This window comes from Phocoena phocoena, chromosome 4 (genome assembly GCF_963924675.1).
Source record: "Phocoena phocoena chromosome 4, mPhoPho1.1, whole genome shotgun sequence".
NCBI classification, from domain to species: domain Eukaryota; kingdom Metazoa; phylum Chordata; class Mammalia; order Artiodactyla; family Phocoenidae; genus Phocoena; species Phocoena phocoena.
The window spans coordinates 45,511,755-45,535,147 of NC_089222.1; the positions used below are offsets into that span (position 1 = coordinate 45,511,755).

General features: G+C 32.7%; 1 protein-coding gene across 1 annotated transcript in view; it reads right to left on the bottom strand.

Moving 5' to 3' along the window:
- The window catches only part of SI (sucrase-isomaltase), a 98,319-nt gene that overhangs the window by 61,132 nt on the left and 13,794 nt on the right, over window positions 1–23,393 (bottom strand). The window contains exons 8-14 of the mRNA XM_065876922.1: window positions 23,120–23,232; window positions 19,996–20,121; window positions 19,007–19,138; window positions 18,800–18,919; window positions 12,567–12,680; window positions 7,685–7,769; window positions 6,629–6,746 (exon numbers count right to left, since the gene is read on the bottom strand). Coding sequence (XP_065732994.1) covers window positions 6,629–6,746; window positions 7,685–7,769; window positions 12,567–12,680; window positions 18,800–18,919; window positions 19,007–19,138; window positions 19,996–20,121; window positions 23,120–23,232 — 808 coding nt within the window. The remainder of the gene's footprint in view (window positions 1–6,628; window positions 6,747–7,684; window positions 7,770–12,566; window positions 12,681–18,799; window positions 18,920–19,006; window positions 19,139–19,995; window positions 20,122–23,119; window positions 23,233–23,393) is intronic.

Consider the following 23,393-nt stretch of genomic DNA (forward strand, 5'->3'; position numbering starts at 1 on the left):
ATTCTAAAATCTTAATTTCAATGCATGTATTACAGCTCCTAGAGCCAAGCCATAATATTTGCAACTATTTTACCAATATTTTATATTAATTTTGTATTTAACTATAAATATTTACTTAGTTAAATGCATTCTGATCAAACACAGAGAAAAGAAATCTTCTAGAAAAGACTTAAACTTTGAATAATATTCTTTACCAAATTAAGCATGTGCTTTTTTGTATCCACTCAATATTTGTTTTTGAAATGTATGATTTAAACACATTGAAATCTCTTTACACTACAAAATATTTTTACAATACAAAATATAGTAATCTGAACTTGAAAACAATACACATTTTTGTGGTTCAATGATGTTAATTATACCTTAATATCTGCATTTTCAAATATTATCAAGCAATGTTGAAATAAAACTAATATATTTGACAGGCATTTTATTTTGTTCTTAGAAGTTCCTCATCCACCAATATTGGCATTATTCATCTCACCACTATTGGTACCTCAATGTTGTTGACAAATTTTTTCCATAATTGGAAAATAATCAGAAAAAAGATAAAAAAGTTTAATTCAGTATCTAAAGTTATCGACTACCATAGTAAAAGTATAATAGTATTCTCATGTGCTTTTTCTATAATATTACTTATATATGAACTATAGTGCTCTTTTTTCTTTCTAGAATTTACTTACTTATACTCCATGACATATAATGTTCTGTTAAGTAAACAAACACTATGAAGATACTGTATAAAATTCTGATATCATGGTATGATCTGGGACCAAATATGGTTTTGAATTAAAATTTGAATACAGTTAATTATGAGAAAATTTTAAATTTATAGACACAGAATCTGGTTTTTATTAACTATAGCATTATAGGTCCTTATACTATGCTTGGAAAAGAATAGGCAATCAATATATGATTGTCCCCTTCCTTTGTTTTGTATCATGCTCCTTTTTTATATACAAGCAACACATTCCATTAGAGAATTAATTTGTGAGATAATACATAGAAACCTATATATTAATCGAAACTCTTGTCATTTTTTTGTTATTTATTTATTTATTTTTAACATTTTTATTGGAGTATAATTGCTTTACAATGGTTAGTTTCTGCTGTATAACAAAGTGAATCAACTATACGTATACATATATCACCATATCACCTCCCTCTTGCCTCTCACTCATGCCCCCCCATCCCACACCTCCAGCTGGTCACAAAGCACCAAGCTGATCTCCCTGTGCTGTGCATCTGCTTCCCACTAGCTATCTATTTTACATTTCGTAGTGTATATATGTCAATGTCACTCTCACTTCATCTCAGGTTACACTTCCCCCTCCCTGTATCCTCAAGTCCATTCTCTACATCTGTGTCTTTATTCCTGTCCTGCCCTTAGGTTCTTCAGAACGACGTTTTTCTTCTTAGATTCCATATATATGTGTTAGAATATGGTATTTGTTTTTCTCTTTCTGACTTACTTCACTCTGTATGACAGACTCTAGGTCTACCTACCTCACTACAAATAACTCAAGTTCATTTCTTTTTATGGCTGAGTAATATTCCATTGTATATATGTGCCACATCTTATTTATCCATTCATCTGTCGATGGACACTCAGGTTGCTTCCATGTCCTGGCTATTGTACATAGAGCTGCAATGAACATTATGGTACATGAATCTTTTTGAATTCTCATTTTCTCAGGATATATGCAGAGTAGAGGGATTGCTGGGTCGCATGGTAGTTCTATTTCTAGTTTTTTAAGGAACCTCCATGCTGTCCGCCATAATGGCTGTATAAATTTACATTCCCACCAACAGTGTGAGAGGGTTCCCTTTTCTCCACACCCTCTCCAGCATTTATTGTTTGTAGATTTTTTGATGATGGACATTCTGACTGGTGTAAGGTGATACCTCATTGTAGTTTTGATTTGCATTTCTCTAATGATTAGTGATGTTGAGCATCCTTTATGTGTTTGTTGGAAATCTGTGTATCTTTTTTGGGAGAAATGCCTATTTAGGTCTTCTGCCCATTTTTGGATTGGGTGGTTTGTTTTCTTAATATTGAGTTGCATGAGCTGCTTGTATATTTTGGAGATTAATCCTTTGTCAGTTGCTTCATTTGCAAATATTTTCTCCCATTCTGAGTGTTGTCTTTTGGTCTTGTTTATGGTTTCCTTTGCTGTGCAAAAGTTTTAAGTTTCATTAGGTCTCACTTGTTTATATTTCCATTTCTCCAGGTGGGTCAAAAAGGATCTTGCTATGATTTACGTCACAGAGTCTTCTATGTTTTCCTCTAAGAGTTTTATAGTTTCTGACCTTACATTTAGGTCTTTAATCTATTTTGAGTTTACTTTTGTATATGGTGTTAGGGAGTGTTCTAATTTCATTCTTTTACCTGTAGGTCTCCAGTTTTCCCAGCACCACTTATTGAAGAGGCTGTCTTTTCTCCAACATATATTCTTGCCTCCTTTATCAAAAATAAGGTAACCAAATGTGCGTGGGTTTAATCTCTGGGCTTTCCATCCTGTTCCATTGACCTATATTTCTGTTTTTGTGCCAGTACCATACTCTCTTGATTACTGTACCTTTGTAATATAGTCTGAAGTCTGGGAGCCTGATTCCTTCAGCTTCCTTTTTCTTTCTCAAGATTTCTTTGGCTCTTCACGGTCTTTTGTTTTTCCATACAAATTGTGAAATTTTTTGTTGTAGTTCTGTGAAAAATGCCATTGGTAGTTTGATAAGAATTGTAGTGAATCCATAGATTGCCTTGGGTAGTATAGTCATTTTCACAATGTTGATTCTTCCAACCCAAGAACATGGTATATCTCTCCATCTGTTTGTATCATCTTTAGTATCTTTCATCAGTGTCCTATAGTTTTCTGCATACAGGTCTTTTGTCTCCCTAGGTAGGTTTATTCCTAGATATTTTATTCTTTTTTTTGCAATGGTAAATGGGAGTGTTTTCTTAATTTCTCTTTAAGATTTTTCATCATTAATGTATAGAAATCCATGAGATTTCTGTGCATTAATTTTGTATCCTGCTACTTTACCGAATTCATTGATTAGCTGTATTAGTGTTCTGGTAGCATCCTTAGCATTCTCTATGTATAATATCATGTCTTCTGCAAACATGACAGCTTTACCTCTTCTTTTCCAATTTGGATTCCTTTTATTTCTTTTTCTTCTCTGTTTGCTGTGGTAAAACTTCCAAAACTGTGTTGAATAATAGTGGTGATAGTGGAAAACCTTGTCTTGTTCCTGATCTTAGAGGCAATGGTTTCAATTTTTCACCACTGAGAACGATGTTGGCTGTGGGTTTGTCATATATGGCCTTTATTATGTTGAGGTAGGTTCCCTCTATGCCTACTTTCTGGAGGGTTTTTATCATAAGTGGGTTTTGAATTTTGTCAAAAGTTTTTCTGCATCTATTGAGATGATCATATAGTTTTTCTCCTTCAATTTATCACATTGATTAATTTGGGTATACTGAAGAATCCTTGCTTTCCTGGGATAAACCCCACTTGATCATGGTGTATGATCCTTTTAATGTGTTCTCGGATTCTGTTTGCCAGTATTTTTTGAGGATTTTTGCATCTATGTTCATCAGTGATGTTGGTCTGTAGTTTTCTTTCTCCGTGACATCTTTGTCTACTTTTGGTTTCAGGGTGATGGTGGCCTAATAGAATGAGTTTGGGAGTGTTCCTCCCTCTGCTGTATTTTGGAAGAGTTTGTGAAGGATAGGTGTTAGCTCTTCTCTATAGTTTTTATGGAATTCGCCTGTGAAGCCATCTTGTTCTGGGCTTTTGTCTGTTGGAAGATTTTTAATCACAGTCTCAATTTCAGTGCTTGTGATTCATCTCTTTATATTTTTCATTTCTTCCCGATTCAGTCTTCAAAGGTTGTGCTTTTCTAAGAATTTGTCCATTTCTTCCAGGTTGTCCAGTTTATTGTAGTACTCTCTCATGATCCTTCATATTTCTGCCGTGTCAGTGTTACTTCTCCTTTTTCATTTCTAATTCTATTGATTTGAGTTTTTTCCTTTTCTTGATGACTCTGGCTAATGGTTTATCAATTTTGTTTATCTTCTCAAAGAACCACCTTTTAGTTCTATTGATCTTTGCTATCTTTCCTTATTTCTTTTTCATTTATTTCTGATCTAATCTTTATGATTTCTTTTCTTCTTTCAACTTTGTAGGTTTTTTTTTTGTTGTTGTTCTTCTTTCCCTAATTGCTTTAGGTGTAAGGTTAGATTGTTTATTTGAGATATTTCTTCTTTTTTGAGGTAGATTTCTCTTGCTATAAATTTCCCTGTTAGAACTGCTTTTGCTACATCCCATAGGTTTTGGGTCATCGTGTTTTCATTGTCATGTGTTTCTCGGTATTTTTTGATTTCATCTTTGACTTCTTCAGTGATCTTTGGGATATTCTACAGTGTCTCTTGTAGAAAGCATATATACAGGTCTTGTTTTTTGTATCCATTCAGCTGGTCTATGTCTTTTGGGTGGAACATTTAATCCATTTACTTTTATGGTAGTTATTTATATATATGTTGCTATTACCATTTTCTCAATTGTTTTGGTTTTGTTATTGTAAGTATTTTCCTTCTCTGTGTTTCCTGCCTAGAGAAGTGCCTTCAGCATTTTTTGTAAAGCTGGTTTAGTGGTACTGAATTCTCTTAAGTTTTGCTTCCCTGTAAAGGTTTTAATTTCTCTGTCAAATCTGAATGAGATCTTTTCTGGGTAGAGTAACCTTGGTTGTAGGTTTTTCCTTTTCATCACTTTAAATATATCCTGCCACTCCCTTCTGGCTTTCATAGTTTCTGCTGAAAGATCAGCTGTTAACCTTATGGGGATTCCTTTGTATGTTTTTTGTTGTTTTTCCCTTGCTGCTTTTAGCATTTTTTCTTTTCTATTTAATTTTTGATAGTTTGATTATTATGTGTCTTGATGTATTTCTCCTTGGATATATACTGTATGGGACTCTCTGTGCTTCCTGCACTTGATTGACTATTTCCTTTCCCATATTAGGGAAGTTTTCAACTATAATCTCTTCATATATTTTCTCAGTCCCGTTCTTTTTATCTTCTTCTTCTGAGGCCCCTATAATTCTAATATTGGTGTGTTTAATGTTGTCCCAGAGGTCTCTGAGACTGTCTTCAATTATTTTCATTCTTTTCTCTTTATACTGTTCTGAGGTAGTTATCTCTACTATTTTATCCTCCAGGTCACTTATCCGTTCTTCTTCCTCAGTTATTCTGCTCTTCATTCCTTCCAGAGAATTTTTAATTTCATTTATTGTGCTGTTCATCGTTTGTTTGCTCTTCTGTTCTTCTAGGTCCTTGTTAAACTTTTTTTCTTCTTTCTCCATTCTACTTCCAGGATTTTGGATCATCTTTACTATGATTACTCTTAATTCTTTTTCAGGTAGACTGCCTATTTCCTCTTCATTTGTTTGGTCTGGTGGGTTTTTGCCTTGCTCCTTCATCTGCTGTGTGTTTCTTTGTCTTCTCAATTTGCTTAACTTACTATGCTTGCAGTCTCCTTTTCGCAGGCTGCAGGCTCGTAGTTCCCATTTTTTTTGGTGTCTGCTTCCAGTGGCTAAGTTTGGTTCATTGGATTGTGTATGCTTCCTGCTGAAGGGCACTAGTGCCTGTGTTCTGCTGGGTTAGGCTGGTACTTGTCTTTCTGGTGGGCAGTACCACGTCCAGTTGTGTGTTTTGGGGTGTCTGTGACCTTATTATGATTTTAGGCAGCCTCTCTGCTAATGGCTGGGGTTGTGTTCCTGTCTTGCTAGTTGTTTGGCATGGGTTGTCTAGCACTGAAACTTGCTGGCCATTGGGTGGAGCTTGGTCTTCGTTTTGAGATGGAGATCTCTGGGAGAGCTCTCACCATTTGTTATTATGTGGGGCTGGGAGGTCTCTGGTGGTCCTGTGTCCTAAGCTCAGCTCTCTCACCTCAGAGGCTCAAGCCTGACACCAGGCTGGAGCACCAAGACCCTGGTCTTCAACTTGCTGAGCCATCCTAGAGATTTTGGACTTGCCAGCCTCCATAACTGTGTGAGCCAAGTTCAGACACTGGATCAGCAGGCACCTTGATCTTGGATTTCCTGGTCTCAAGAACTTTTTCTTTTCCTTTGTGCTTAAACCTAGTTTCACTTGTTTACAGGGGGCTCAATGCTGAGGCCTCACACCTGGCCCTTCAGACCAGAGTTCCTCCTATGAAACAACTGTGTTGACACCTCACCTTAGGGTCTCTTGTGCAGAAGCCTGAAATTCTTGTTTTTTAAAAATAAATACTTGTTTTAGAAGTATCATTCTCTCAGGCCAATTGTGAATTTCATGCTTAGAGCACATATTCAGAGATACCAAACTGAATCAAAATTTGGAAGGAAATTTTCAATTTATGAATTAAAAAAGAATCAGTTTTATTCATATATCATGTAGTTCTTGATAACTAAGTCTCAAATTTGTGAAGATTAGTAAAAGAGGCGATGCTTTTAATGCCCTAATTTTTCACCATGAAAATATTATCTTTTGTTGCTTTCCTCCTCTTGTTATTTTCCGCTATATGTAAATTACCAAATATGTTTCTAGACAATAAATATTAAAGGGCTTTCTGAGTGAAATTGCACTTACTTCTCTGTGGCTATAGCCATACTGTATCCATAGAGGCTGTGAACATCATACTGTTTCCCCCAGTGTTGCACAGCATCCATGCAAATTGTTTTGGAATACAGGATTTTGTCAAGAATATCTTAGAAAAAAATATAAGAAATAATTTCTTAAGGAATATTTTGCCATTTTAAACTTTATAATCCTTACGTGATGTGCTATGTAATACCATATTTAGTTAAAAAGTAAAGAAAGGCAACAATTTATGCTAAGTTCCAGTTGGGTCTTCACCCTTTACTCTTACTGATTAACAACTACATTTGCACTTACAATTATGAATACCCTGTTTCCTAACTTCAGTAATAAATAAATCATGGAGAAAATAGACTTTAACATGCATATATAAATATATATATATATTATAAATCATATAACTATAGACCCATTTGAAAGCTTTATAATTTATTTAAATATAACCTAATTCCACACATGTAGATCTGTTACACAGTAACAAATCATTTAAATCTCTGTTGTTCAGTTTTTATTGTGCTTTAATTTGCAGGCTTATATTGTACTGTGATAATTATTGTTATCTTTCTTCAGATGTCCTTATAATAATCTACTCCCCTCAGAGCACTTTTTTTTCCTTGGTGAAATTTTTTTTACCGATTTTAATGATGAAAACATGCTTTTTGGAATAAGCGAGATGTAAGTATTCACATCAGGTACATCTAATAACTGCAGAGACTTAAAGCAAAGTGCTCAAGGAAAAATTTTGATCACTTAAATTATGATCTCAAACAAATTTTGTTTCTTTTCATTAATCATTTAATCATGGGCAGTTCATCAGAGGTAAATACAAATCAATAATCTACACCAAAATTTAAAAACACGCTCCTTCTCTTAGACATAAATATTTTGGCCAGAAATAAAACAAAAAAGTAAACAAAATAGCACAGTTATTTCAGGGTCTCAAAATTATATCAAAGTTTGTGATTTAGAAATATATGCTACAATTTAGCAGTAAATAAAGATAATTGTTCTCAATTAATGGTAAGGAGATAGTTAAATGAAATTTACCAGGAGTAAAAGCTGGGTAATTCAGTTTGTTGTCACTGCATCCTTTCTTTGAACCATGAATAAAGCTGGAAACTTCGTTCATGTCCTGAATGGATATAAGATAAAGAACAGAAGATTTTAAGTAATTCTAAATCATATAAGCAGAAACTCTCTACTTGTTTGTAAATATTTTATCTTAGAAGGCATATATAAGCTACCAACCTACAAACAAACTTGCTTAACTGTTCTCACTATTTGATTCCAAAATACTTCCAGCATGAACAAGTCATTATAGCGAGAAAAGTAATATTATTTGTTTTTTCATAAATGTATATACCAGATAACAGAGGGTATCTTAGGTGGGATTAAAGGATTTTTACAACCAAAATGTATGTGATTTACCTAGTTTTAATTATACATATAAAGCATTAATTATATTACATTACATTAAAAGTATTAAGCAACTGTCTTTTCTAAATAGTTGTATCAGTCTTCTCACTGTGAGCCTATCATTGTACATATTTCCAGGACATTCATTTATTCAACATAGTTTATTAATTTCAGCTGGCATTTATCTATTTTCTATGATGTGCCTTGCTAGCAGCTAGGCACAACACTTTTTGCCTAGCACACAGCTCCTACACTTTCATGAGAGAATGAAAGTGAAAAAAGTCAGAGCATTTTAGTATTCTAATGAAAATGGTTATGAGCTTATTGAATCCTTGGAAGAGTCTCAGGGAATCCTAGCACTCCTGGGCCACATTATGAGAACCAGTGACCTAAACATCTCTTGGAGTCAGAGTTGTGGGGTATTATGTTTATGGACTTTCTTGCCTTGTAAACTGAGGCCCCCATATTGTCTTGCTGTTTACTAGTTCTAGTCCATAACCAGTTAAGTAGAATCTTTGGACTAAAAAGGATTATTCATATAAAATCATATATTACACTATACATGCTCAAGAAATGTGTATGTCTTTCTCCAACTCTGTTAATGGCACCAAAGAATTTTTGAGCCTTATTTCCCACATCTCTATAATACGTTCTTTCTGCTCTCACAAAGGCATCACACTCATTCAAGTCCCTCGTTAATTTTGTTTTCCTCAGAAGTATATTCTCTTTATCACTCTTCCCTTCTCCCATCAAAATGATGCCCAGATGGAATTAATGTGAGAAATGAAGGCTGCTCAAGGGAGAAAAGAATAAATTTCTCATTGTGAAACAGATTTTTGTTTTCTTAATAGCCACAAAGGACAATTATGTAGTTATTCTAAAGTACATATTGGGGTTATTTTACTAAAATGACCTGATATATTATATTCAATTTTGTTGTCCTATGTTCAGTAAAATTAATACAAAGAAATACTATAGTTGTACAGCCAATAATTTTAGATGAACCTAAGTATTTTTTCTTCATGAATGTACCAACTGAATTAAATTCAAAAACAGCTTCAACTACTGAAACTCATAAATAGAACTGAGTTGCAGTATTTTAAGTTTTAAGAGTCTTTTTCTAAACCATTTTATTACCTCTTGTATATAATATTCACCAAGGAAGTGCAAAGGCAAAACATTTAACTCTAAAATTAATGTTATTTTATTTGAACTAAGTATTTGCAAACTTGAAATAAAATTCACAAGCTCTTATAGCACTCACTCAAAATAGGCTTTATTTTATGTAATTTAAGAATAAAAGAATTTAATAAATGTAATATAATAAAATAACTTAAAATAAAATTTAATCACTTACATGATTTTAACCATATTTAAAACAAATAAAGCATTTAATATTTGATTATTTTTTATTAAAATGTCTATTTGACAAGATTATATTATTAATAGGTTAAACTTACTACTCATAATTTAATAGAATTTATTTGTATGTCTTTTAATGTATTTTGTATTTTTGCTTCTTTCAAAATTCTGAAAATATTTTTCTCTAACCTATTCAAGGATTTAAGTGATGTTATGTTTATTTAATGTCATGTGAAAGTGAATTTGATTAGTATTGTCAATATTACAGCCAGTAGATTCAAGCATTGTAAGTCATGAAACAAAGGACTCAGTGGATTGATAGTAATAAGTACTCCTACAGTATTATTAAAATCATCTCGTCTAGTAATGACCATTTCTAGGAATTGTCAATACCATTTTTAGGAATATTTCTTTAAAATCTATTGAAAACTGTATAAAAATCTGGTGGCATTTCATAACTTCACTTTTAAACTAAATCTAAATAAAAATAACCCTATTTCAAAGAAATTTTTAAATAACTGATTTTTTTCTAAGAATCCTATAAAATGTACAGATAATATATCCAATTAAGCCCCCAGTTATTTGGATATATGAATGTGTTTGGATATATCTTCTCAATGAATTTTAAGTTTCCCAAAACTATATGTTAAATTATTTGACTTCTTTATGGAAGAATTCTGCTTGTTAGATTTTAAAGAATAAAATCATAGTAACAACATGGTCACCAAAATATGCTTACTTTTTCAGAAAAATGAAAATATTCTTTGAATTTTAAAAATACTAACGTTCTTATTTTGAAATCACAGCATTAGTCTTAATTATACCAAATACAGTAGGCTCTTATTTTTCAAATACTAGGAGATTATCTTAAGAATGATACAAAAAAAGAGAATTCAACCATAATGTGTGTTTATATGCAAAAATCTATTTTTCAATTACAATTAAGCTCATATCATTTCCCAAAATTATTGTAATATTTAAACTTAAAATTTAAAAGCATTAGCATTGAATCTAAATTAAAAATCTAGAAAATTATAAAACTAAAAATTTGACATGAAAATAAAATTTCATCAGTTAAATAACGCTGCTTTACTATATATTCATTCTGTCAGAAAAAATAATCTGAAGAAAGAAAAAGAATTTGAGAAACAACCTAGCAGTAGGGTTTGGCAATTATTCAGGTAAGAGCTAGAAGCAGAATATTCACTGCTTATACATAGCATATATTAATTCAGTGATATTTAGTGAGTTTTGAGATCATACTGGTTAGCACAAGCATTAGTCAAAATGCTTCTGCATTAGTATCATAACTACTCTGTTTTTCTCAGATGCTCCTCTTCTTCCCATCCCTCCCTCTCTTTGGAGATGAATCGTGTATTTCAGTCTTCAATGGATGTAGGAAATGAAGTATATTCTCTATATATAGCACAATCAGATTCTTTTTCCCTATCCCTAAATGTCATTTATACTTGTAACTCTGCTCTAATGGATTCAAATTTTTCCTATACAAGAAAAAGAAAGAAAGAAATGAAAGAAAAATAAAGGAAAGAACGTACTTTTAATTTAAATTGAATAATATAATTGAAATTGGAGCTAGAATTAAAAACAAAACACAAGAGCAGATTTCAATTTTTTTTTGTTATTTCTACCAGCAGCTAGGTATCATCACTGCAATCTCACTGATTTTGTGTCAAATAACAAAGCCTCTCCATCTTCATTCTATTACCTTCATAGGAATTCTGACAGCTATGCTAACCTTCTACTCAACTCCACGTTTTCATGATGATGCAAAATAAACACTTGTAATTGACTGAATAAATAAATAAACAATTTAAATAATGACTGAATTAATAATGAGAACTTTAGGAAAGTAGAGATACTGTGATCTAAACAATCAAAAAATTTAACTATTCTCAGATATGCATTATCTCTCCTTCCAAAATTCCATACAGTTGTAATACCTTTGAAAAACATCCCTCATGTTCTCTCTGTGCTCAACATTATTACATATTTTTTTCTGAAATATACAATTCTGGGATCACCAAGTAGTTTCATTCCCCAAATATTGTTACAGTTTCCTTAACAAAAGACACTAAATCACTGACTATCATCAGTATTATTCTACATTATAAACCTTTTTTTTTTTTTTTTTTTGTGGTATGGATGCGCAGGCTCAGCGGCCATGGCTCAAGAGCCTAGCTGCTCCGCGGCGTGTGGGATCTTCCTGGACTGGGGCACGAACCCGTGTCCCCTGAATCGGCAGGCGGACTCTCAACCACTGCGCCACCAGGGAAGCCCTAAATTATAAACCTATCAGCAGGCATCAATAGCTACAGATATAAAACTTCATCCAAAGAAACTTTTAAAAATTAGTGTGTTGGGCTTCCCTGGTGGTGCAGTGGTTGAGAGTCCGCCTGCCGATGCAAGGGACACGGGTTCGTGTCCTGGTCCGGGAAGATCCCACATGCCGCGGAGCAGCTGGGCCCATGAGCCATGGCCGCTGAGCCTGTGCGTCCGGAGCCTGTGCTCCACAATGGGAAAGGCCACAACAGTGAGAGGCCCGCGTACCGCAAAAAAAAAAAAAAAAAAAAAAAAAAAAATAGTGTTTTCCTTTAATAACTTTACCAGTAATCTAGGATATTATTTGTTTGCTGTTGTTGTTTACCTTGAGATAAAACACTTAACCTATTGCCGATTTTGATTTGTTCCACTTAATAACTTACTAAAAAGAAAGTTTCTAAAGGCTGAGAGCTTATTTAAGTTCATGTTGCTGCAATTGCTTGACTACTGCAGACTTTAGTAAAAGTTTTTGAAGTTGCACTACTATAGGCTAATCTCCAAATTTTGTTAACTCTTTTCAACATAAATTATTAGTCATAAAGGTACAACACCTTAGTGACAGAAATGAACTTTATCCTATAAAGTATATTACTGGATAAGAAAAATCTCAATTTACAGTTTTTGGTTTGTATTCTTTTTCTGACCCATGAACATGACAGGTATGATATTTATACATTCTAGAAAAATATAAGAACATTATTTTTATGTTCAATATGTTATAAAATATTTTTTGTCAACTTAATAATCATTTTTATGGAAAAATAATTCTGTGCTCATTGTCCAAAATCACAAGTCTAAAGTAACCACTTACAATCCAAAGTCCATCATAATTCACTTGTTGATGGAAAATACTGCATTCATTTGCCCACCATTCTATGCAGTTTGGATTAGTGAAATCAGGGTATACTGTTAATCCTGGCCATACCTGGAAGAATAGATCATTCACATATATACATAAATAAAAGGAAACATAAATAAATGAAAATTCAAAATTAATGAAAAATCAAATTGAATGAAGAAGAGTAAAAATTTATTGAAGTTATGGCATTGTATTTCTTTACGTATATGTGATCCATGCACCATCTATATTTACAATAATCTCAGGTCTACTTTAAAGTTCATTTAAGGGAAAGTATTGATAGTTAAAATAAAGAGAGAGCGAGAACATGAAGCATTTAAGTTGGGAAAAATATAAGAATATGGGATGCAGCTGCTATTTTGACTTCACTAATTTATTTTTTAGCATCTAGTGGGTTAAGTTAAAAAACAAATAAACAAAAACTGTATAATATATTCATTGTCTGACAAAAGAAATTACATTAGTTCATTTCCAAAGACATTTGTTTCCAAGAAATTCAAGCAAAAGTATTCCTTGTGTATTTATTTTTATTTAACAAGTGTGAATATAATTTTTATTGTGTGCTGGGGACTGTTCCAAGTGCTTTTAGTTATTAATTCATTAAATCTTCATTAGAACTTTAGGAGATAGGTACTAATTTTATCATCACTTTACAGCTGAGGTAAGTAGTATAATTAAACCCATTTTACAGATGGGAGAAGTGATGAACAGAGAAGTTTTTCAAGGTCACACCGCTACTAAGTGGTACAGAAGGAATTCAAATCTAGGCAATCTCATATCTGATTCCACACTATTAAACACTACATATACTCTGTTACTTCTTTATGATTTATGCTTCTTCAAATTATTTTACTTACTATTTAAAATAATGACATTCAACAAGAGGAATTCAATTTCAGATATATTGGGATAAATAATATTGTTGTATATCCAAATCATGCATATTGGCTATCTTATCTGTCCATATTCAATAGAACAGGTCATAACAAAATGTATTCTGTGAGATATTAATGGGCATTATGGGGAGGAATATTGTGTTTTGTTTCCTGATGGAGCTCATAATTATTTGAAGAAAACTTTCAGTAGTAATTTTAACTTTGATGAAGTGATGGTCAGGATATTCTTTATTATTGTAAATAATTATTGTAAATAATATAATAATAATATTATTATTGTAAATAATAAAATGTTTTTATAAATTGATATTTTCTCCTGTTTTATTTCCTTTGATTAAATAACAGAAGTGGAATTATCAAGTCAATGTATCTAGAATCAGTTTTTTTTTGTTCCTTTGTTTTATTATTCAAGCAGAAAGTCACAAAAATTATAATCATCCTCATCAGTTCACTCAGTCCCATGTAATTAATTGTTTTTATCTTGATCTTTTGTTCGCACTTTTATGAATTCATCAGTTTTCCATTAGAGTTCTGAAAATGCTTATTCATTCAGTTCAGCAGTATAGTCAGTTACCAGAAACCTGTACTTGTCAGAGTCTTTTCCATGAATTCCTTGAAGATGAAACCCTTTCATAGGAACACTTTTGCAAAAGCAACAGAGTACACCCAGAACTATCTCTAAATGATAAAAGACTTAAAAATGACCACAGTTAAAAATTTGAAGTTCATAATAACGTAATTGACAAGGAAATTTAGTTATTTCTGAGATATACATTTTAAGGTAATAACTAGAATTATGACTTATAACATTATACCAGAACATATAAGATTTTTAGGAATTTCATGTAATATCTGAAACATTTATATTAACATATTTCCATACAAATAAACCAAAGAAAGTTTAGTTCTTTATTTGAATTTTATTTTATTTATTTTTTTATACAGCAGGTTCTTATTATTCGTCAATTTTATACACATCAGTGTATACATGTCAATCCCAAGCGCCCAATTCAGCACACCACCATCCCCACACTCCTGCGGCTTTCCGCCCTTGGCATCCATACGTTTGTTCTCTACATCTGTGACTCAACTTCTGCCCTGCAAACCAGTTCATCTGCACCACTTTTCTAGGTTCCACATACATGCATTAATATACGATATTTGTTTTTCTCTTTCTGACTTACTTCACTCTGACAGTCTGTAGATCCAACCACATCTCAACAAATGACTCAATTTCGTTCCTTTTTATGGCTGAGTAATATTCCATTGTATATAGGTACCACATCTTCTTTATCCATTCATCTGTTGATGAGCATTTAGGTTGCTTCCATGACGTGGCTATTGTGAATAGTGCTGCAATGAACATTGGGGTGCATGTGTCTTTTTGAATTATGGTTTTCTCTGGGTATATGCCCAGTAGTGGGATTGCTGAATCATATGGTAATTCTATTTTTAGTTTTTTAAGGAACCTCCATACTGTTCTCCATAGTGGCTGTATCAATTTACATTCCCACCAAGAGTGCAAGAGGGTTCCATTTTCTCCACACCCTCTCCAGCATTTGTTGTTTGTGGATTTTCTAATGATGCCCATTCTAACTGTTGTGAGGTGATACCTCATTGTAGTTTTGATTTGCATTTCTCTAATAATTAGTGATGTTGAGCAGGTTTTCATGTGCTTCTTGGCCATCTGTGTGTCTTTTTTGGAGAAAAGTCCATTTAGGTCTTCTGCCCATTTTTGGATTGGGTTGTTTGTTTTTTTAATATTGAGCTGCATGAGCTGTTTATATATTTTGGAGATTAATCCTCTGTCTGTTGATTCATTTGCAAACATTTTCTCCCATTCTGAGGGTTGTCTTCTCATCTTGTTTATGGTTTCCTTTGCTGTGCAAAAGCTTTTAAGTTTAGTTTCCTTAGGTCCAATTTGTATATTTTTGTTTTTATTTCCATTACTCTAGGAGGTGGGTCAAAAAAGATCTTGCTGTGATTTATGTCAAAGAGCGTTGTTCCTATGTTTTCCTCTAAGAGTTTTATAGTGTCTGGTCTTACATTTAGGTCTCAAATCCATTTTGAGTTTATTTTTGTGTATGGTATCAGGGACTGTTCTAATTTCATTCTTTTACTGTAGCTGTCTTTTATGTAGCTGTCCAGTTTTCCCAGCACAACTTATTGATATTGAAGAGACTGTCTTTTCTCCATTGTATATCCTTGCCTCCTTGTCATAGATTAGTTGACCATAGATGTGTGGGTTTATCTCTGGGCTTCCTATCTTGTTCCATTGATCTATGTTTCTGTTTTTGTGCCAGTACCATATTGTCTTGATTACTGTAGTTTTGCAGTGTAGTCTGAATTCACGGAGTCTGATTCCTCCAGCTCCGTTTTTTCCCCTCAAGACCGCTCTGGCTATTCAGGGTCTTTTGTGTCTCCATACATATTTTAAGATTTTTTGTTCTAGTTCTGTAAAACATGCCATTGGTAATTTGATAGGGATTGCATTGAATCTGTAGATTGTTTTGGGTAGTATAGTTATTTTCAAAATATTGATTCTTCCAATCCAAGAACATGGTATATCTCTCCATCTGTTGTTATCATCATTAATTTCTTTCATCAGTGTCTTATAGTTTTCTGCATACAGGTCTTTTGTCTCCCTAGGTAGCTTTATTTCTAGGTATTATTTTCCATTTGTTGCAATGGTAAATGGGAGTGTTTCCTTAATTTCTCTTTCAGATTTTGCATGATTAGTGTAGAGGAATGCAAGAAATTTCTGTGCATTAATTTTGTATCCTGCAACTTTACTAAATTCATTGATCAGCTCTAGTAGTTTTTTGGTGGCAATTTTAGGATTCTTTATGTATAATATCATGTCATCTGCAAACAGTGACAGTTTTACTTCTTTTCCAATTTTTATTCCTTTTATTTCTTTTTCTTCTCTGTTGCCGTGGTAGGACTTCCAAAACTATGTTGAATAATAGTGGTGAGAGTGGGCAACCTTGTCTTGTTCCTGATCTTAGAGGAAATGCTTTCAGTTTTTCACCATTGAGAATGATGTTTGCTGTGGGTTTGTCATATATGGCCTTTATTATGTTGAGGTAGGTTCCCTCTATGACCACTTTCTGGAGAGTTTTTATCATAAATTGGTGTTGAGTTCTGTCAAAAGCTTCTTCTGCATCTATTGAGATGATCATATGGTTTTTATTCTTCAATTTGTTAATGTGGTGTATCACATTGATTGATTTGCGTATATTGAAGAATCCTTGCATCCCTGGGATAAATCCCACTTGATCATGGTGTATGATCCTTTTAATGTGTTGTTGGATTCAGTTTGCTAGTATTCTGTTGAGGATTTTTGTATCTATATTCATCAGTGATATTGGTCTGTAATTTTCTCTTTTTCTAGTATCTTTGTCTGGTTTTGGTATCAGGGTGATGGTAGCCTCATAGAATGAGTTTGGGAGAGTTCCTTCCTCCATAATTTTTTGGAAGAGTTTGAGAAAGATGGGTGTTAGCTCTTCTCTAAATGTTTGATAGAATTCACCTGTGAAGCCATCTAGTCCTGGACTTTTGTTTGTTGGAAGATTTTTAATCACAGTTTCAATTTCATTACTTGTGATTGGTCTGTTCACATTTTTTATTTCTTCCTGGTTCAGTCTTAGAAGGTTATACCTTTCTAAGAACTTGTCCATTTCTTCCTGGTTGTCCATTTTGTTGGCATAGAGTAGCTTGTAGTGTTCTCTTAGGATGCTTTGTATTTTTGCAGTGTCTGTTGTTATTTCGCCTTTTTCATTTTTAATTTTATTGATTTGAGTCCCCTCCCTCTTTTTCTTGATGATTCTGGCTAATGGTTTATCAATTTTGTTTTTCTTCTCAAAGAACCAGCTTTTCGTTTTATTGATCTTTGCTATTGTTTTCTTAGTTTCTCTTTCATTTATTTTTGTTCTGATCTTTATGATTTCTTTCCTTCTGCTAGCTTTGGGTTTTGTTTGTTCTTTTTTCTCTAGTTCCTTTTATGTAAGGTTAGATTGTTTATTTGAGATTTTTCTTGTTTCTTGAGGTAGGCTTGTATACCTATAAACTTCCCTCTTAGAACTGCTTTTGCTGCATCTCATGGGTTTTGGATCATCGTGTTTTCATTGTCATTTGTCTCTAGGTATTTTTTGATTTCCTCTTTGATTTCTCCAGTAATCTCTTGCTTATTTAGTAACGTATGGTTTAGCTTCCATGTGTTTGTGTTTTTTATGTTTTTTTCCTTGTAATTGATTTCAGGGAAATCAGCGTTGTGGTCAGAAAAGATCCTTGGTTTGATTGCAATTTTCTTAAATTTACTTAGGCTTGATTTGTGACCCAAGATGTGATCTATCCTGGAGAATGTTCCATGTGCCCTTGAGAAGTGTAATCTGCTGTTTTGTGATGGAATGTCCTATAAATATCAATTAAATCTATCTGGTCTATTGTGTTATTTAAAGCTTCTGTTTCCTTGTTTATTTTCATTTTGGATGATCTGTCCATTCGTGTAAGTGAAGTGTTAAAAGTTCCCCACTATTATTGTGTTACTGTCGATTTCCTGTTTTATAGTTGTTAGCAGTTGCCTTATGTATTGAGGTGCTCCTATGTTGGGTGCATATATATTTATAATTGTTGTATCTTATTCTTGGATTGCTCCCTTGATCATTATGTAGTGTCCTTCCTTGTCTCTTGTAACATTCTTTATTTTAAAGTCTATTTTATGTGATATGAGTTTTTGATATGTCTTATAAAGTTGTCTCCAAAAGAATATTTGTTCTGGTTAAAAATTATGCCTTTTGGAGCTAGGCTGTTTCCTGACACTGCTCCTTATTAATTCTCTGACATGAGGAAAGTTACCTTACCTCTTTCAAATTCACTTTTTTCCACATGTAAAGTAATAATTTTAATCATAGCTATCTTATGATTTCATTGTGAAGATGTACACTATAAATCTTATTACCCAGCATTTAAGTACTCAGTTTATACATACAATTATTTTACATCAAATGATCAGAATTCTACAATAATCCAAATAATTTATCATATTTTTTATCATTAGTTTTGTTTATGTCACTGAAAATTATCTTTCTACAAAAACTGTTTTAGAGATAATTGAAATATTTCCTCTAAAATTTCTCTATGCAGTTAAATATCAAATCCAGATTTGAAAGGAAATAAAATCACACACACACACACACACAAACTCACATACACACACACTCAGAAACACCTTGATGTTGCACAACAGAAAATCTGAGCAACACAAACTTAATGAATATCATGCTTTACCTCTCCAATAATTGCTGTAGTCCCATCTGACTCATTTACCCACACATTTTGTGCAGTTCCCCTTTCATAGGTTTCATATGCTGCTCCATTGGCACGTTTCTCTATGGAAATTGCAGGGTCCTAATAATTGAGAAAAGAAACTATAGAAAATCAATTAATTTACAAATGTGTAAATAGTAAAAATTAATATATTTAATCAGTTATTACCAAGATGATGACATATTTCTGCCCATGGTCATGCAAATCTTGAACAAATTCAGGGAGGCCATTAAATGCAACTTGATCATAAGTAAAGTCTTTCTTGTCTTCCATATAGTCAATATCAGTGACCTGTGTATCCTGAAAATTAGCAGAGTATATTTCAATAAACAGTACTGAAAGAAGCCTCTAATCACCTCAACCTTTAAGTCCAAAGAATTTATATTATAAATATAATGATTAAAAAGTAAATGAACTTAGGGCTTCCCTGGTGGAGCATTGGTTGAGAGTCTGCCTGCCGATGCAGGGGACATGGGTTCGTGCCCCGGTCTGGGAAGACCCCACATGTCGTGAAGCGGCTAGGCCCGTGAGCTATGGCCACTGAGCCTGCACGTCCGGAGTCTGTGCTCCACAATGGGAGAGGCCACAACAGTGAGAGGCCCGCGTACCGCAAAAAAAAAAAAAAAAAAAGTAAATGAACTCTCTTTTATTTCACTAAAGACACAATGATGTTGCTTATAAAACTAGTTTTTCTAATTCTAAAGTACAAAAACATTAAATGATTATTCACATTTGTTTCAGTTATGATCACTGGGTATGTATTAGGTCAATATATATACATATATATATGTATATGTACATATATGGGTTCTTTGTATAAAAAAAACTGCACATTACATAAAATACATTAAAATTTTATTACATTAAAAAGTATATAAGCTCTAAAAATAAAGTATATTTAAAAAACTGACTATAATTTTGTTCACACTTCAACATGTGTTCTAGTGTAGTATAACTCATAATCAGTTCTCAAAATTCAGGTAGGCCTATACATTGCATATGGACATAATGTGTACTTTATCATTAAAAAAGCAGCTTAATAATTTATATTTATATCTATATGGTATATATGATAATCCTGACAATTTCCTACACTTATTATTACATGACAACATTTAACTTGAAATATATTCCCACAAACCCTTCATCCTACTTACAAATGGTATGCCAGCTTCCCGATTTCTTTGTACCACTTCTTTCACTACATCAAGTGACTTATAATTCCAGCGACTAAGTTGGAATCCAAGACTCCAATATGCTGGCATTGTTGGTCGTCCAATGAGCTTGAAGTAAATGGATATTTAATTAGTCTCAATAATGAATATTAGAAACAAATATTAATATTCTTCTTATTGTTACATCTCTAACACTGATTTGAGTTTAATTATATATTTTAAACAAAGATTTTGTGTCTGCATTCTAAATGTGTCCTGGATATTCTCTTAGAATTTTGTTATGAAACACTTAGCAAGTTTATGTTCTGTCACTCATCTTTTGTTAATTTTGTGTTAAAAAATCAGAAAGGTAGCACTTAAAAAAGTAGCATCTACAAAAGTATATTTTGCCCTGCATGGAAAGTTAAAAAAGAGAATAAAATAATAGCATTAAAGAGATTTGAGAAAAAGAAAATTGTCCCACCACACTCCCACTTCTTGTAGCAACAAAATGAATGAATGAATGAATGATCATCACATAAGAAAAAAATGATGTTTAAAAGTATACAATTTCTATTCCCTTGCATTTTGGCACTTATTTCTCTCTGAGTTTGCAAAAATATTAATAAAATATATTTCTACAAGGATCCCAGGCAGTTATTTCATAAGGTACTTATATTCCCATGTAGGACATTGGTTTCTTCCCTCCACCAAGGACCAAATGGGCCCTTCTCCTCCCACTCTCTGGTGGCCCAAGCAGGCTCACTGCAAACTCACAACAGAGCACCAGTGTCTCATCACAACAGAGCACAGGATTTTGCACATGGAAAGATGAGTGCAACTGATATTAAGTTTTTCCACCAAAAACTAAGTATTAGGTTACATTAAGACAAATATCTTATTTGGCATGATGGGTTTTCTTTGGTTTAGGTATTTATATATATATGTTTATATATATGTATCTTTATGTAATATGCATTTTTTTGGATCCATGATTTCTTCATCATATATGTCTAAAAAGTGCTATGGACAAGACGGGAATAAAGACGCAGACCTACTAGGGAATAAACTTGAGGATATGGGGAGGCGGAAGGGTAAGCTGGGACAAAGTGAGAGAGTGGCATGGACATATATACACTACCAAATGTAAAATAGATAGCTAGGGGGAAGCAACCGCATAGCACAGGGAGATCAGCTTGGTGCTTTGTGACCACCTAGAGAGGTGGGATAGTGAGGGTGGGAGGGAGGGAGACGCAAGAGGGAAGAGATATGGGGATATATGTGTATGTATAACTGATTCACTTTGTTATAAAGCAGAAAGTAACACACTATTGTAAAGCAATTATATTCCAATAAAGATGTTAAAAAAAAGTGCTATGTAAAAATAAAAAAAAATACTCAGGTTATTGTATTCTATTCAATTTAAGCATTAAATTAATTTTTAAAAACTTGGTATCAAATAAAAATCCCCCAAAACTCCGTATGTTTAAACTCTATTCATAAACACCTTATGTTCCATTGAACTTCTTTAAAGATTTGGACATGTGATTGAAATTTCTGTGTGTGTGTATGTATTATATGTATCACATAATTTATTTTCATAGAAGTGTATAAAACATATTTTATTACATATATTAATTTATGTACTATTCATCTTATACCTTATATGTATATATTATCTTTAAACCTTATGAAACGATCTAGTCATTCAAATGCATTATGTTTTAAATTTTGACATACTAGGACCACTAATGTATTAATTTATACAGAGAGGATAATTTGTTTTCCTTCAAACAAGAAGTAGTTTCTTTTGTCTCTCTCTACATAATTTGAGCCCCATTGAAATGCAGCAGTGATTAATAGTGCTATATTCTATACAAGTCATCTATCTTATTCTTTAAATTCAAGCTTCTACAAGTCTGCCCATAAAATGATGTATGCAAGTGGACTGCTATATCACATGAATGCTGCATTCTCATGTCAAACATGACTCAAACTCAACTACTGCTGACGACAGACTTTACCCAGCATGTAATAGACAACTATCCCAAATAATACTTCACAAATAAAATATCAAATTCTTACAAAAATGTGCTGTCCCCTCTTCTGATGGTGTGATAACTGTATATAATAACCATGATTTCATATTATAGAGACTGTAAATCTTGTTGCCTTTCTGAAATTCACATTTATGAACAGCAATTTGGGAATTGCTAGACATTGTAAATTATTCAATTGTGTAAAACCCTACCTACACTTATTTCAGGTTTTTAGATCCTAACTAAAGTTTTTGATAGTAATTGCTTCTCTTTTGAGATCATTTTGAAAATGGGACTTATATGTCAAGAGATTTATCAATAAAACAAGATGTTATAAATAGGACTATTCTTAAATCTTGTATCTATAAAAATGATTTTTCATAATAACACCAGAAATTATATACACTAACAGTCACAGGAGAACAATTTACATGGGAGAAACGTCTAGAATTAGGCTCAAAATAAGCCTTGGATGCCTCAACTTTCTAAGGTCCATCTTGGGCTTAGGTACACTAAGATGCTATTTAATAGGTAAATGAGAGTTGTTTAGACATAACCTCAAGAAGTTAAGACTTCAGACTATGTTTCAATATCTGTCCTTCTAAGTCTGAGTGTCAGAGCCAATTTTCCTGGAATTTACCTATGGTACATTAACAGTAAGTTTCACTAGCCTTCCTCATAACTCACTTGCCTCTAAGATTCTTATCAAAGGGATGTATGACCTATATGTCCATTATATATCCTCAGACTCAAAGATAAGATACTTCCTTTTGTTTTATCCCACCAAAGAAGGTCATGAATAAGTAAAGATTTAATATGCAACATCTCAAAGGAATCCAACTACTGAACTCACCTACCTAGAAGCAAGAAACAACTTGATATCTGAAATGTAGACATCTAAATATACCTAGGTGTCACTGTATAACAAAAACAAAAATAAAAACCACTTTCTCATATCTGAAAAATGGTACGGTTTAAAAATATATTTAGCTAAGAGGCCTCAAATATCTTAGCTAAAATCATTTTAATATGTAGACATGTTTGAAAGTATGGTAGAAAAAAAATTATAAAATAAACCTGAAACATACCTCTTGATACTGTTGAACTACTTGTTCTGGAGTATCTCCTAGAAAAATGTAAAAGTCCAGAATGCCACCTGTAACTCTGTAAGTTACTATTGGAGTAGGCTGGATGAAAATCTCTACAAAACAAAAATTGGAGAAGCATATGTAAATAGTAAACATGTACATGTGATAAAATAATTGCAATGTCTATTTAAAGTACTTTGTATTAATCACATAGTTTTACAGTTTTTTTAATAATTAAGATAAGGTATTGAAGATAAGAATATAGGAGAAAAGT